This window comes from Etheostoma cragini, chromosome 22, assembly GCF_013103735.1.
Source record: "Etheostoma cragini isolate CJK2018 chromosome 22, CSU_Ecrag_1.0, whole genome shotgun sequence".
In the NCBI taxonomy this organism is placed as follows: Eukaryota; Metazoa; Chordata; class Actinopteri; order Perciformes; family Percidae; genus Etheostoma; species Etheostoma cragini.
The window spans coordinates 7,060,384-7,074,078 of NC_048428.1; the positions used below are offsets into that span (position 1 = coordinate 7,060,384).

At 39.5% G+C, this 13,695-nt stretch overlaps 2 protein-coding genes across 2 annotated transcripts in view; one reads left to right on the forward strand and one right to left on the reverse strand.

Moving 5' to 3' along the window:
* LOC117938113 (protein FAM92B-like) lies at positions 1–9,974 on the reverse strand. Its single transcript, XM_034862507.1, has 9 exons — positions 9,881–9,974; positions 8,994–9,228; positions 7,897–7,965; positions 5,096–5,197; positions 4,329–4,334; positions 4,107–4,211; positions 3,389–3,502; positions 2,340–2,546; positions 1–560 (listed from the first exon to the last, which is right to left on the reverse strand). Exons 1-9 carry the CDS (start codon positions 9,895–9,897, stop codon positions 375–377), a joined length of 1,041 nt encoding a protein of 346 aa, XP_034718398.1. The 5' UTR covers positions 9,898–9,974; the 3' UTR covers positions 1–374.
* Positions 9,975–11,905: 1,931 nt separating this feature from the next.
* frrs1b (ferric-chelate reductase 1b) overlaps positions 11,906–13,695 on the forward strand; it is a 25,270-nt gene continuing 23,480 nt past the window's right edge. The window contains exon 1 of the mRNA XM_034862504.1: positions 11,906–11,992. The gene's annotated coding sequence lies outside the window, so the exon portion shown is untranslated. The remainder of the gene's footprint in view (positions 11,993–13,695) is intronic.

The window sequence follows — 13,695 nt, forward strand, 5'->3', positions numbered from 1 at the left end:
CAACTTAAAAGACTTGTCTTTTTAAAAAATGGAACGTAGTTATCCCAGCTGGTAAATCCACTAGGTTTATTTTGGGAACCTTTTTTCTCCTCCTTTCCAGCTGAGATATAATATAACAAACACAACAATTACTAATATATTTGAGCAAAACATAATGTTCAGTGTGTTCAGTTTTGCATTATTATTGAATAAGCATACTTTTAAAGACTGCACATGGTGACAAGAGCAAGGAAATGAAGTTGTGAATGAAAAACAGCTCTTCAGTTGACATATATATCAAAATATATTTCAACCTGGGTTAAACACATTGTCATCATCTACATGGACACAGCATTGTGTACAAGGAGTTGGGTGTGTGTTTCGTGCACAGGCATTTACTTTTGCCATCTGCGCATCTGGGCGTATTGAGCCGCATAAGACTGCCTGCTGGTGGGCTGACCCTCTTCTGTCTCTGATTCGTAAATCTCCTCCTCTTCTTCCTCATCTTCGTCTTCGTCCTCTTCTCCCCTCTCCGGCTCGTCGTCCTCCATGCCTCTCTGGCGTTGCAAGCTGCTGCGAGCCTACAAATTGAATAAGGTGAAAAATATTAGGCTCACTGAGTGATGAACAGGGGGTCCGGGTCCCCTAGGCCTGAAGTCTTTACATATTATTATACATACAGATATAAATCCCCACTAATGATATAGGCTTACTGGTCTATAGAGAAGGTAGACATCAACAGATACAGATTCACTGTGTCACATGTTTGTGGAACATTATAACATCACTTAAAAAAATCATGCTCAAAATTACTATTTTAATATCTTGCTATTCTATTCTATGCACTTAAAAGGTATAAAGGCTTTAGGCTGCCCTACACTTTAAACTTTTGTAGGCCCGGTGTAATATGCAACTTTATTGTATACAATATTAGTAATTGGGGTCCCTGCTCCGTCTCTCTCTGTGGACAGGTACTTGGTTAAAAAAAGACAAACCTCCCTGCCTTAAAGAACAAATCCGGCGCAAAATGAAGAGGCTAATAAGATGTATGCAGTGTCATCCTTTCCTTTGGGATACCTGTATGTTTTCATGCTAATCAAATGTGACCGGTATTAGCGCAAACTGCTAATTAGCTATAACGCTAGTCATCAGGGCACGGGTAAAGTACTATACCACTAACAAGGCTCAGAATAGCAGCACATTTCCACAGTAGTATAATGAGGGTCCCTACATGTAAACCCAAGCATTGAGAATGTTGTAAGTGTACAGACAGTTTATTAAAAAGATAGTTTATAAAGACTGTACCGTTCACGTATACAGGCGGCCGCCATCTTGGGCGAGCAGTCATGACCGGTCGAACAACGCATGCCGTGCTTAAGCTACATTACTGGTTACACTGCGTTCGTTGTTGGACTAGTCGTGATGGCGCCTATATACCTGAGTAGTACTGTCTTTGCAACAAAACTGGTCACATTCAATTAGCATGAAAACATGTCCCAGAGAACGGTCAACTGTACACATGTGTTGTTAACCCCTAGGTTCATATTGTGCCGAATTTGTCCTTTAAAGGGTCATTTTTAATAAATCTGTTTTAACGTATATTATATTTACATATGTAACCTTTTTAATTGGTCCAGGATTGAGTGAGAACGCTGTTACCAGCAGCAGCAAACCAGGATACGAAATGATCCTATAGGTCAAATACCTGACACCCTTATGGGAAGGATCCCCACAGAGATAAGCCTTTTGTTAAAGAGTAAAATCCTTTTGTTGAAAACCAGAAACCACCCTGAAAAAGGCCATCGCCAAACTCACCAGACTCTATTTAAATAAACAGTACTTTTAGTGTGTATAGATCCAGCATATTTCCAGATGTAAATGAGTCAATCAAGGGTTTATTTCTACCAGACCAGAGTGGTGATTGTTGCCACATTGGAAAGACAGAACCAATGCAGCTTTTGATTTATTTGTTTTGTTTTAAGTCGACTTTGAATGAAGTGTGTTCTACAATGATAAAATTACTGTTTATTTAAATGGAGTCTGGTGAGTTTGGCTATAGCAATTTTGGGACAGTTTCAATGTCAAACAAAAATGATCTTACTCTTTAAGTGCAGTTATTTTAATCCACTTTTGTGGATGTGAATTGAAGGTGAGCGATTGCCCATTAGCGTTACTTTGTTGTGTGTTTCACCATTCTTAATACTGGACCAATATTAAACATTGTTATTCCCATTAGTCACTGGAAACTAGGGTCCAGGTTCAAAAATCCCAATGTTACCCTTTAAGGACAGCAATACGAAAACCAGCATGAACCAGCACTCTCATTCTGTCACTATGGTAACAAAGACATTAGGGCTCACCCTCCTGACTGTGTCTGGGTACAGGCTGTGTTGTTGTCTGTGGTTTGGGCCTGTGGTAGAGGCCAGCGTTGACCTGAGGCTTTGGCCTCTAGGGGAGGCCAGAGGAGGACTGGGGTAGCGGCTCATGAGGGGGGACGAGTAGCCGGTCAGAGGGGTTTCCAGGCGCCCATCCAGAGTGTCGGGCATTCTAATCCGTCCATTGAACAGCTATGGATTCAAAAAGATAATGTTTACTGCAAGCTGGTCGTTATTACCTGCTGATGGAGCTTGAGACTGCAATTATTTTGGATCTAAGTCACTTCATCTTGCAAGTTAACAGCACAATTCTTAGAATATGTGCCTACTCAATTTTCCATGTACTCGACAACGTTTCAGCTTCGGGATTGTTCAGGTGCCAACAGAAATTCCGCCAGATGACCGTCATCTTCTCTTTCTTTGTGATAGCATTCTAAACTGGTGGATTTCTGAGGACTATGGTTAACTGCTCCCCAGATCTCTGCAGGGTAAATCCAGACAGCTAGCTAGACCATCTGTCCAATCTGAGTTTTCTGTTGCATGACTAAAACAACCTTACATGTGTACACGTGTTCCACCAAAACAAGTTACTTCCCAAGGCTATTTTGCAGAGGGACCATGGCTCCGGACGGTGCTTGGCGCCCCCAAGGCGATTGTGATTGGTTTAAAGAGATACCAATAAACCAGAGCACGTTTTTCTCCCATCCCAAAATGCTGTGTGGACTAGCCAGACCCTCCTTTGCGGCGCTGTGGAGGAAGGTCTGGGAATGCGAGACTATGAGACATCTCCACATCGGCCACGAAGAATTTTTAGACTGTTTCCATTTAATTTTGAATGATATTATTATTTCAGGAATGTGTAAGTCACCGAATCTTAATTGATTTGAGGCCAGAATTAGCGTTACTTTTCTTATGTCTAAGTCATTTTCTAATTCATTTTCCCTGTGTTTAGGGGTGTTTCTGTGTTGCTTCTCCCAACTTATTAATTACACAATTTGGTTTCACATGTTATCCGCCGCATTAGCTCAAGCTACCTCCAGATCCTTCTGAATGTCCACTGCCTCCAGGTTGTGGTATGTGTGTGCATAGACCTCGAGCGCCTTAGCATGGAAGAGCATCTCCACTGTGATGAAGTCTTGGAAAATCCTCTGCCGAAAAAAACAAAGCAATAGTGGTTGTCAGTGGGACATTGATGCTGGTGGATGGGAGTGAACAGCAGTGGTGGAACAAGTATTAAAATCTTTTACTTCAGTAAAAAATACTCATACCACACTGTAAAAATACTCTGTTACAAGTAAAGTTCCTGCACTGAAAATGTTACTTAGGTTAAAGTGAGAAAGTGTCATTAGGAAAATGTAGTTATCGTATTAAAAGTAAAGAACTCTCCTTCATTTGTAGAAAGTGTAAAGGAGCCAAACAGTTGTCTTTAATGGTCTAATCATCTCAGCTGGACTTGTAGGCCCTTATATTGTTGGCTAGTTTACTTTATAATAAAACATCAGATTTTATAAACTACATGTGTTTAGTGTGCAGAACTCTTAATGTGTAAAGTAACTAAAGCTGTCAGATGAATGTAGTGGATTAAAAAGTAAAAATATAAGATGTAGCGGAGTAGAAGTAGAAAGTGGCATGAAAAGAAATGACAAGTAAACTACAAGTACCTCAACATTTGTACTTAAGTACAGTACTTGAGTATATGTACTTAATGCCATTTCACCACTGGTGTACGGTATGTGAGGAAGTGTGACTGACTTTGATGTCCTCCAGTTTCTGTCTCTGGAAGTCTGTGATGGTCTCCTCCAGTTGTCTGATGCTGTGCTGGGCCTTGTTGGAAGCCTTCTGAGCAGTCACTTCTGCCTGTCAATGAACACACAAGACAGTACACAAAGCTTTAACTCCCAGTCAGTTTGGGCTGCATGAAGGCTCAGTGATGTGGTGCTATTCATGAGATAATCATAAAACCATGTACATTACCTGAGACTGAAAGTTCTTGTCAAGAAAATATTCTCAAGTGTAACTGTGCATGTTGCAATCATTGTTAATATGTACCTCCTACATGAAAGTATTAACATATATACAGTATATAAGGCACACTGTTTACTACATGTTTTTTCATATATGACCAGTATATTTACATTTTTAAGATATAACATCTTATTTATGTTTAATTAGTCCAATAAATAACTTTCTCATAAATGCATGGTGAAGGTGTGAATGCTTTATGTTGAAAGGCTAACTACACTGAAATGAAAGGTTAAGTAGTGACTATAGTTGGAAAAAGAGGGAATGAGTTTTATTAGTAAAGATATCATTGAAAGGTTCACTAACACCCATACCGTTTGAAAGATGTGGAATATTTGACTTGCTTTTAGAAAATGCTGACGCTACACTGGATTGCTGGCTAAAGTGTTTAAGAAAACCGTGAAGTGGTAGGAAAAGTTGAACAAGTTGGAATGGGTTTAATTAGAATGAATTGCATTGAAAAGTTAAAATCATACAAATAATGTTTGAAAGATGAGGAATATCTTGATATAATGTGTTAAACTGATGCTAAACAGGATTGGTGGCTTTCATTTAGATGATAAAGCAGCTGAAGGACACTGGATCTGAAATGCGTCAGATTAGGGAATCTCAATCAACTTTGTTGAGTATTTTCCCAAAGTATGAATGGGAAATAAAAAGTTGTTTTTAACTCCCAGTCAATGAAAGGAGAGAGCTAAAGGTCCGTTTATGAAGGATACAATGCTCTGTACATCTGCTGGGTTCCTCAGTCGGATTTTCTCCAGTTTCTGCAACTCCTTCAGCTCTTTGTTTAGATCAGTGCTGAACTTCTTGAGATCTGCCTGAATGGAAGATACACCGTCAGGTCCCAAAACACACAAAACACACAAAACACCCAAAACAAAGGCCAGTCAATCTTTTTTTCATGTTGTGTAAGACTGTCCTTAATAGACAAAAGACACTGGTTATTAAATCATAAAATGACCAATGTATTCTGACACCCCCCCTCTAAGAATCACCACCTTAATGTGCTGGATGGGTTGCTATCCCCCCATGACCCTGAGAGCGGCGTTGTGGGAGATTATAGCCCCTGGTAGGGTCACTCAAGGCTGGTCCAAGGCAAGGGGTGAAGACCTTATGGACTGACAACTTTGTAAGCAAGCTACCTCACCCAGATTAGGGAGACGTTAATCTATATTGACAATACATTTATGGGATTGCTCCGGTCCCGCCGGAAGATCCGGATGTCCACTCTCACCTCTCTTTCTTTGTGTTGACGTTCTAACCTCCGGTCTATTTCTGAGGACTATGGTTGACTGCTCGTCAGATCTCTGCAGGGTTAATCCAGACCGCTAGCTAGACTATCTGTCTATGACAATTGTGATTGGTCAAAGAAATGCCAATAAACCAGAGCATGTTTTTTAGTCAATTTATAGTCTGTCTTTTAGAGTTTTTCAGCCCAGTTTGACCTACAAGAATTTGACAGTGTAACATGTTCTGGAGCAATAAAAACATCTTCCAACCTCTTTATTGCAGACACGGACAGAGGACTGGATTTTCTGTCAAGCTGCAAAGAATTACAGCAGTCACAGATGATGAGACACACTGTGTGAAAAATGCTTTCATAGAAGTCCTCAAGGAAATCATTTCAACTGCTTCCAAGAGCCTGTCAGAACAGTATGTGACCGACAGATGAGCTACACAACGTCCTGCTGAAGTATTTCTTGTTTCCCCCTTTCATGGAAACTTAACTTCACTAGACTGTTGTATATCCAAGAAATGATCTTGAAGTCTTTTGTGTCTTTGCAAAACCTAGTCTTATATTCAGACCAGTTTGGTTATCAGCTGATACTAGTTTCTTGCAGATATATCAATATCATAGGCCCACATTTGTAAACTCTGAACAGGGACAGTACATCATTACCATGCAACGTAGAGGAGGTCTCTGGGGCTGATAACATAGCAGAGTTGTGGAGGCAACATTACTTTGACCTATTTCATTGTGTTAAAAGTGAACCGTATGAAGTTGGCCATGTTGTCTATAGTGAAAAAGTTGGAATTAAAGCCAGTGAGATCCATCTAACTTTTACACAGCTAGCTGATAATAAAGCTAGCGGATCAGATCATATTACTGCAGAGCACCTGAAATGGGCCAGCCCGGAGGTTGCAGTTCTCCTTTGCCATTTGTGTTACTGGTTTTATGTCTCATGGGGTGTCACCAGACTCACCGTTGTCCATTACTTTGGTAATGGACAACGGTGGACAAGGAAAGGTGGGGAGTGTGGATAATTATAGACCTATTGCTTTAGCTAGTGTATTATAGGAATTTTATTAGATAGGTTGTGTGTTTATTTGTCTAGTTCAGATAACCAGTTTGGTTTCAAGGCCAAGCATGGTACTGATCTATGTATCTTTGCACTTAAGGAAATGGTAGAAACCTACAGAAGACAAAAATCCTCTGTTTTTATTTGTTTTATTGATGCCTCCAAGTCCTTTGACCAAGTAAACCACCACAAGCTGTTTTTAAAATTGAGCCAAAGAGGAGTACTGAATAGTATAATCAGGATCCTGGCTTTCTGGTATTCCAACCAGAGCATACAGATCAAATGGGGGGATGTCTTCTCCGCTCCGTTTGGTGTTGGTAAGGACGTCGGTCAGGGGGGGATGTTATCACCGGCCCTCTTTAATATTTACATGGATGACCTGTCTGACCAGCTGAGACAGTGTAAGACAGGATGTATGATGGGTAACATGCTAGTGAACCATCTCATGTATGCAGATGACTTGGCTGTTGTCTTTCCTAGCAGTGCAGGGTTTCAGGAGCTGTTGAATATATGTTTAAATGATCGTGTTGAATATGAGGTGAAATATAATGCCGAAAAGAGTTTGGTTATGATCTGTAGAGTGAAAGAGGATAAGGACCTTATTTTTTCATCTTTCCATCTTGCAGGGAATGTGCTAACGGTTGGATGCAAAATTAAGTATTTTGGTCACATTATAACAGATCAAATGTCAGATGATGAGGACATGTATATGCCGCGTCTCATATTATATATGCAGTCTAACATGCTTGCAGGAAGTTTTCCTGGTGTTCTGTTAGTGTCAAGATAAACCTCTTTAAAGCATATTGTATTGCTTTTTACACTGCCCCCTTGTGGGTAAAGTTTAAAAAGGAGAGCAGCAATAAGCTGCGGGTCGCTTATGATTGCTTGCGCATTCTACTTAGGAAACCCAGGTGGTGTAGTGCAAGGGAATTGTGTGGTCAAGCAGGAGTTATTACTTTCTCCGCTTCACTGAGGAATTTGATGTATAAATGGATCGGTCGCTTGAATTCTTCTTGTAACTCTGTCATTTCACATCTGATTGACCCGAGGTTCAGTGCTTCGCGATACTAGTCCCCCTTATGGGATTACTGGTATAGCTGTCTTATTTAATTGGTGTCTGTCTTGTGACATACATCTGTATGTTTTGTTGTTGTTGCTGATGTATTTTATGGACCATAAGTCTAATAATAAAGGCTATCTATCTAAATAAAACTCACCCTTTTGTTTTTGACTATGTCTCCATAGGCTTTTAGAGGAGCAACAACTCTTGTCTCCAGTCTTTCAACCTGCAGTGAAAGATAGATAGATAGATAGATAGATAGATAGATAGATAGATAGATAGATAGATAGATATTAATTTGCTAAGTGTTTTTATTTATTTTTTGAAAGGGTAAATCAGTGGTGGATTGTCATTAAGTAGATTTCCTCCAGTGCTGTACTTAAAACGTTAGTGTGTAACTTTTTGATGTTTATGAACATCGGTTACATTCAAGCACATTGCCAAATGAGTTGCTACAAACCACAGAAGACTCTCAGCTCCACACAACTGAACAAGAAGCTTGAGTGGAGATAATGAGCTCTTCTAAAGAGTTTTTATTTTTTTTATTTTTTATAAATCCTCCATGTCCTCCTTGGCTACTAGCAACTGTGTGGAGGAGGTGGGTGGTGCAATCAGGGAAGACTGCGCCGACAATGTTGTTCCTCATGGGGGCGACAGAAACGCACTATAGCTTTAAGTACACATGTTGATTTACTTGTACTTTACATGAGTCTTTTCTTTTCATGCCACTTTCTACTTTTACTCTGATACATTTCAGAGAGAGATATTGTACCTTTTACTCCACTACATTCATCTGACAGCTTTAAATACTAGTTATTTTACACATAATTTTTCGGTACACTAAACGCATGTAGTTTATAGTATACAAGGATATTTGAAAACTAAACTACCAACCAATGTAAGAGTCAACAAGTCCAGCTATGATTAGACCATTAAACACACAACTGTTTGGATTTTGTACACTGTCAAATTGGAGTATATTGGATTTTTCTGTGATTTTACTTTTAATACTTTAAGTACATTTTTCTGATGATACTCACATACTTTAACTTAAGTAACATTTTCAATGCAGGACTTTTACCTGTAACAGGGTAATTTTTTACATTTTCGTATTAATACTTTTACTTCATTTAGGGTTCTGAATACTGCTTTCACCAAGCGTTGATCGCAACACAAACGTGTATACAGGAGTTTGATGCAGAGAAAAGAAAATAATCCATTGATGTATGCATGCATAAGGACAGTGTCCCTGACCTGGGCCTGCCTGTAGTCCTGCACCATGGCCAGGTCTTCAGCCAGGTTTTTCAGGCCGATCTGAATCTCAGGGTCCTCTCTGCTGGAGAAGTCATAGAGCTGAGCCACCAGCAGGTCTGCCTTGTCTCTGAGCTTGGCTGTCTTCCTGGTGTAGGAGGCCAGCAGCGAGCAGATCTCACCCAGGTACTTCTCCGCATGTTTCACCGTCTGCTCCATGCTCCGGACCTGGACATCCCTGCTGGACAAATGAAAGGTGCAGTGAGCAATGCTGTGCAAAGATTGTTGTTATTTGAACTCAACTGCAAAACAAATACAAGCTCCGCCCCCCAGATTCATGGCCAGTAGGTGTTGGTACACAATCCGTCCATCCTCCAATCTGAGTTTTACACAACTAAAACTACTTTTGAATATACACGTTCCACCAAAATAAGTTCCTTCCTGGGGCTATTTTACAACGGCACCGTGGCTCCGTCTGGCGCTCGGCACCGCTCACGACGATTGTGATTGGTGTAAAGAAATGGCAATGAACCAGAGCACGTTGTTGTCCCATCCCAGAATGCTGGGGGTACTAGCCAGACCCTCCTCCACGTCGCTGTGGAGGAAGGTGTGGCCATGAGAGACCACTGATTGTCTGGAAAAGTGTTTTGTGGCTTGTGTGCTCCTTTCTGTTCTCCATTGACACAGACAGCGCTGTGCATCAACATTAGATTAGATTAGGTGATTGTGAGGAGATATTTTTTTAGCTGACTCACTGTACCTTTAAGAGAAGAATTGAGCAAATAGGATAATTTTTCATTGTAAAATATTGGGAAGAAACTAGATTGGTACCATTCTGGCCAAATCTGTCGAAGGTGTTTTTTTGTCTATGGATAATGTGAAACTCCTACCTGGAGAAGGTGTTCATGTTTGTCCTGTTGTCTTCCCCACAGCTCCTCTGCTCTGTTGTTTTCCTCGACTCATTCTCACCTGCACCAGGTAACAACAGACTATGTTGCCCTGGTTACACTAGACAACAGATGGCATTCAATGGCTGTGGTGGGGGATGTAAGTCATGATTTCTGCCACATGATGGCAGCAGATTATAATTCTGGTCTTTCCTGTATTCAACCAGAGTGGCTCTTTGGACGTTGCCGGAGCACTGTGTTAATCTGTCACGTAGGGCTCATTACATGAGTGGAAACAGGTCTCAATTCCAAAATGTATAACAATTCATGTGTAAGCCTATTGGTCAGAAAACCTAGGTAGCCACCACAGTGGCATGAATAAGTTTTACACACCCATGCTAAAGTTGATTAAAAAGTGGAATAAAAAACATCTTTTGGAAATTGATCTTAAGGCCTTAATTTAAAAAAAAATCAGAAAATCCAACCCTTTAAGGACACCAATTTTCTTTGTGACTGAATAATGTATTGTAAATAAATAAATATTCTCCCTTAAAATACAGTGTCCATAAGTATACACACCCCTATGTTAAATTCCCATAGAGGCAGCCACATTTATTATAATGGCCAGTTATTCCATGCATCCAGGATGCTTAGCATCCTGATAAAGTTCCCTTAGCCTATGGAATCAAAATACCCCCCACACCCACACACACACATACCCTTTACCACACCTATACATTGGCATGGTGTTATTTCAAATAGCTTAATAGCTGGCTTGAGAGATGATCTTATAGAAAGTTCCCCATGCCATTCTCACAGTAACTCATGTAAAGGAAGAAGCAAACATACATTGATAATGTCGTTGCACTAAAATGACATTCAACATAAATTGTTTGTTGTTTTGTTGCATAAAATGCTTAATATGATTTTCATATACAGCAGCTCTAAGCTATAACTACTCTTTAACAATGTATCAAATAATGGTTGACAACATGAAAGAAAAAATGTTTTGGCCATCCTGGTCTGAGCCACAAAGATGACATCAAATAATAGGAGAGACAATCTGACGGAGTTTCTCTACCTGCTTCCGAGCAGGTTTTTTAATCAGATAAGAACACTTGAGCTACCTATGTTCTGCAGAAAAGAACTAATTAAAATGTTGAACTAGACCCCAGTTGCTGCCGTCTCCTGTATCAATAATACGTTGAGTTCAACATTTTTTCAAAATGGCTTTGTTAGCAATGTACTTTTATGTTTTGATGTATTCCCAATGGACGCTGGTGCTGGGATAGGCGGAAGGATTGTCTCGATACTGTTAGATCCAATCAATATCTTTATGTTTCATATTGATTCCTAGGTTTCTCAAGTTAATTAGATCATGACGATCTTTGTTCCAAATGGTCGAGGGGCCGGCCCTTCCTTTGTCATACGGCAGGAGGAAACCTGTTGTCCAGCAGTCAGGAACCAATCCCTGCTGTCGTGCCGACTAGATAAGAACAAAAGAATCCTATTTCCTCTAGCTTGAAAAGAAGTTACATCCTTCAAAAAGTGGACCATGTTGCAGTGTTTGCATCATTTTGAATTTAATTGTGAGGTTCAAATACTTCATATCAATGTCCTTATCACAGATTTTGCTATGTGTGTATAAACGTGTTGCATGGATTGTTACATTAAACGTTAGTGCCAGTTAACACATTTGGTAACACTGGCCCTTTAACAAGATTAGGGCTTCGGTATGTTTTTTATAAAAAGATATGGAGCTTTTGCAGTGGGGGGGGGGGGGCTCTTTTGAAACAGAGCTTTTTAGACAACATAATTGTCTATCACGGTATCTTAACATGTGATTTCATCACGATATGATTCCATTGAAAGACGATAAATTATCACATTATATCATCGTCCAGCCTAATTCAGGTTTTTATTAGAAATGTAGTCTGATGTTAATTCGGAGTATCAGGAAGCTAAGGGAGAATGTATTTCTCAGAAGAAAACTCACATGTCTGTTTATCTTTTCCTCAGTGGGAAGTGAAGTCATCAGAAGCCCCGCCCACTGAGGGCCAGCACAACCGTCTGCAGTCAGGGTGAATACAGAGAGACCGGCAGCACCGGGTGGAGGTAAGGCCAAACGCTTTCATTTATTAAAGTGTGTGATAGATGTGAGACAACAGAAATCTTTACTTGTGTAGGAAGGTCTCTTGCAAAACAGTTTTTTGTTCTGTGTTTTTATTTTATGTATGAGTACAAACTATACAATGTTTAAAGTGGCTGCACACAAGGCAATAATGTATAATATACATAAGTGCCTTGTGTGCAGCCATTGTTTTGCTGTTCACCAAAAAGCCTTTATGCCAAAGTCCTGGCATATACATATACCCTTTGTTTTTGTTTTGTTTTTGTTTTTTGAAAATGCTAATTTTGTTTTTAGAAACATATTTTTACCATCACAATCTTGAGTTCTGTACATTCTGCAAATAACACCAATGAAAATGGTTTGCAAAAAACAAACAAAAAGGTTTTGTTTGATTCAGGCAAAATGTATGAGCCATTATTTTGAAAAAGTGATCCTGTGTTCACAGGAGATAACTTCCTTTAAACTTTTGGCTCATAAGAGACCTTTTCCTCCAGGTCACTGCAACTGGGAGTAAAAATAAGTAAATAAAAAGCCTATAAATTAATGAAATGCTAGAATATAACTGAATATCTCAATTTTATCTTGCGCATGGTTACAATATAGCCATTGGATAATTTTGAAATTTCTACTTGACAATATGACTTTAGTTTTGACTCCAAACCTTGAATACTGTTTTTTTGTTTTATTATTTTATAATTTTAATAAGAAATAAATGTAAAAAGTTGATTCATATTTTTGGGTTCCCTTTCTAGCAAGCCACCTCTGATCTATTAGGGTAAGCAAAGCTGTGAGTTGCAAGTTTCTTCCCAAACAGAAACTTTTCAGATGAAGCTCCTCTCACTCTGAACCGGCGGTATTCAATTCAACTCCAGTACTGTACTTAAGTACAAATGTAGAGGTACTTGTACTTTACATGAGTCTTTACTTGTCATGCCACTTTCTACTTCTACTCTGTTACATATCAGATGGAAATATTGTACTTTTTCCTCCACTACATTCATCTGACAGCTTTAGTTTCTTTACACATTAAGATTCCTGCACACAGAACACATGTAGTTTATAAAATCGGATGTTGTATTCTAAAGTAAACTAGCCAACAATATAACGACCTACAAGTCCAGCTGTATGGGTAGACCATTAAACACACAAACTGTTTGGATTCTTTATACTTTCTAAAACTGGGAAGATGTTTCAGCATTGAGTACATTTACTTTTATTACTTTTAATACATTTTCCTGATCATGTGTTTACTTACTGTACGTTACATTTAAAATGCTGGGCCTTTCCTTGTAGCAGAGGGTTTTTACAGTGTGGTCTTTGTGCTGTTACTAAAGTAAAGGATCTGAACATTTCCACCGCTGAATGGCACTTTGTTATCTCAGAGAGCCCGTTGACCTCAGTCTTATCTGTAGCTGACTGATTATGTCCTGGAGCAGCCTCTGTCCCGCCTCACTCTACTGTCTGAACAGAGAGACAATATCAGCCAGTGAGTCAGCTACACGTTGGAGATCCACACTAACTTCCCATTTCTCCTTAAAATTAGCCACCTGAAGGCTCTTTCCATTCGATATATGTGTGTTGATATTATCACGGGATCAGACGTCAGGAAACCTACAGTTGTGGTCAAAAGTGTACATACACTTGTAGAAAATCACAATGTTATGGCTGTCTTGAGTCTTCAATAAGT

Coding starts and splice junctions, on each gene's coding strand:
- LOC117938113 (XM_034862507.1), bottom strand. Junction 5,198..7,896: donor ACATAGTCAAAAACAAAAGG/GTGAGTTTTATT, acceptor TCTTCCATTCAG/GCAGATCTCAAGAAGTTCAG. Junction 3,503..4,106: donor AGAAACTGGAGGACATCAAA/GTCAGTCACACT, acceptor TTTTTTCGGCAG/AGGATTTTCCAAGACTTCAT.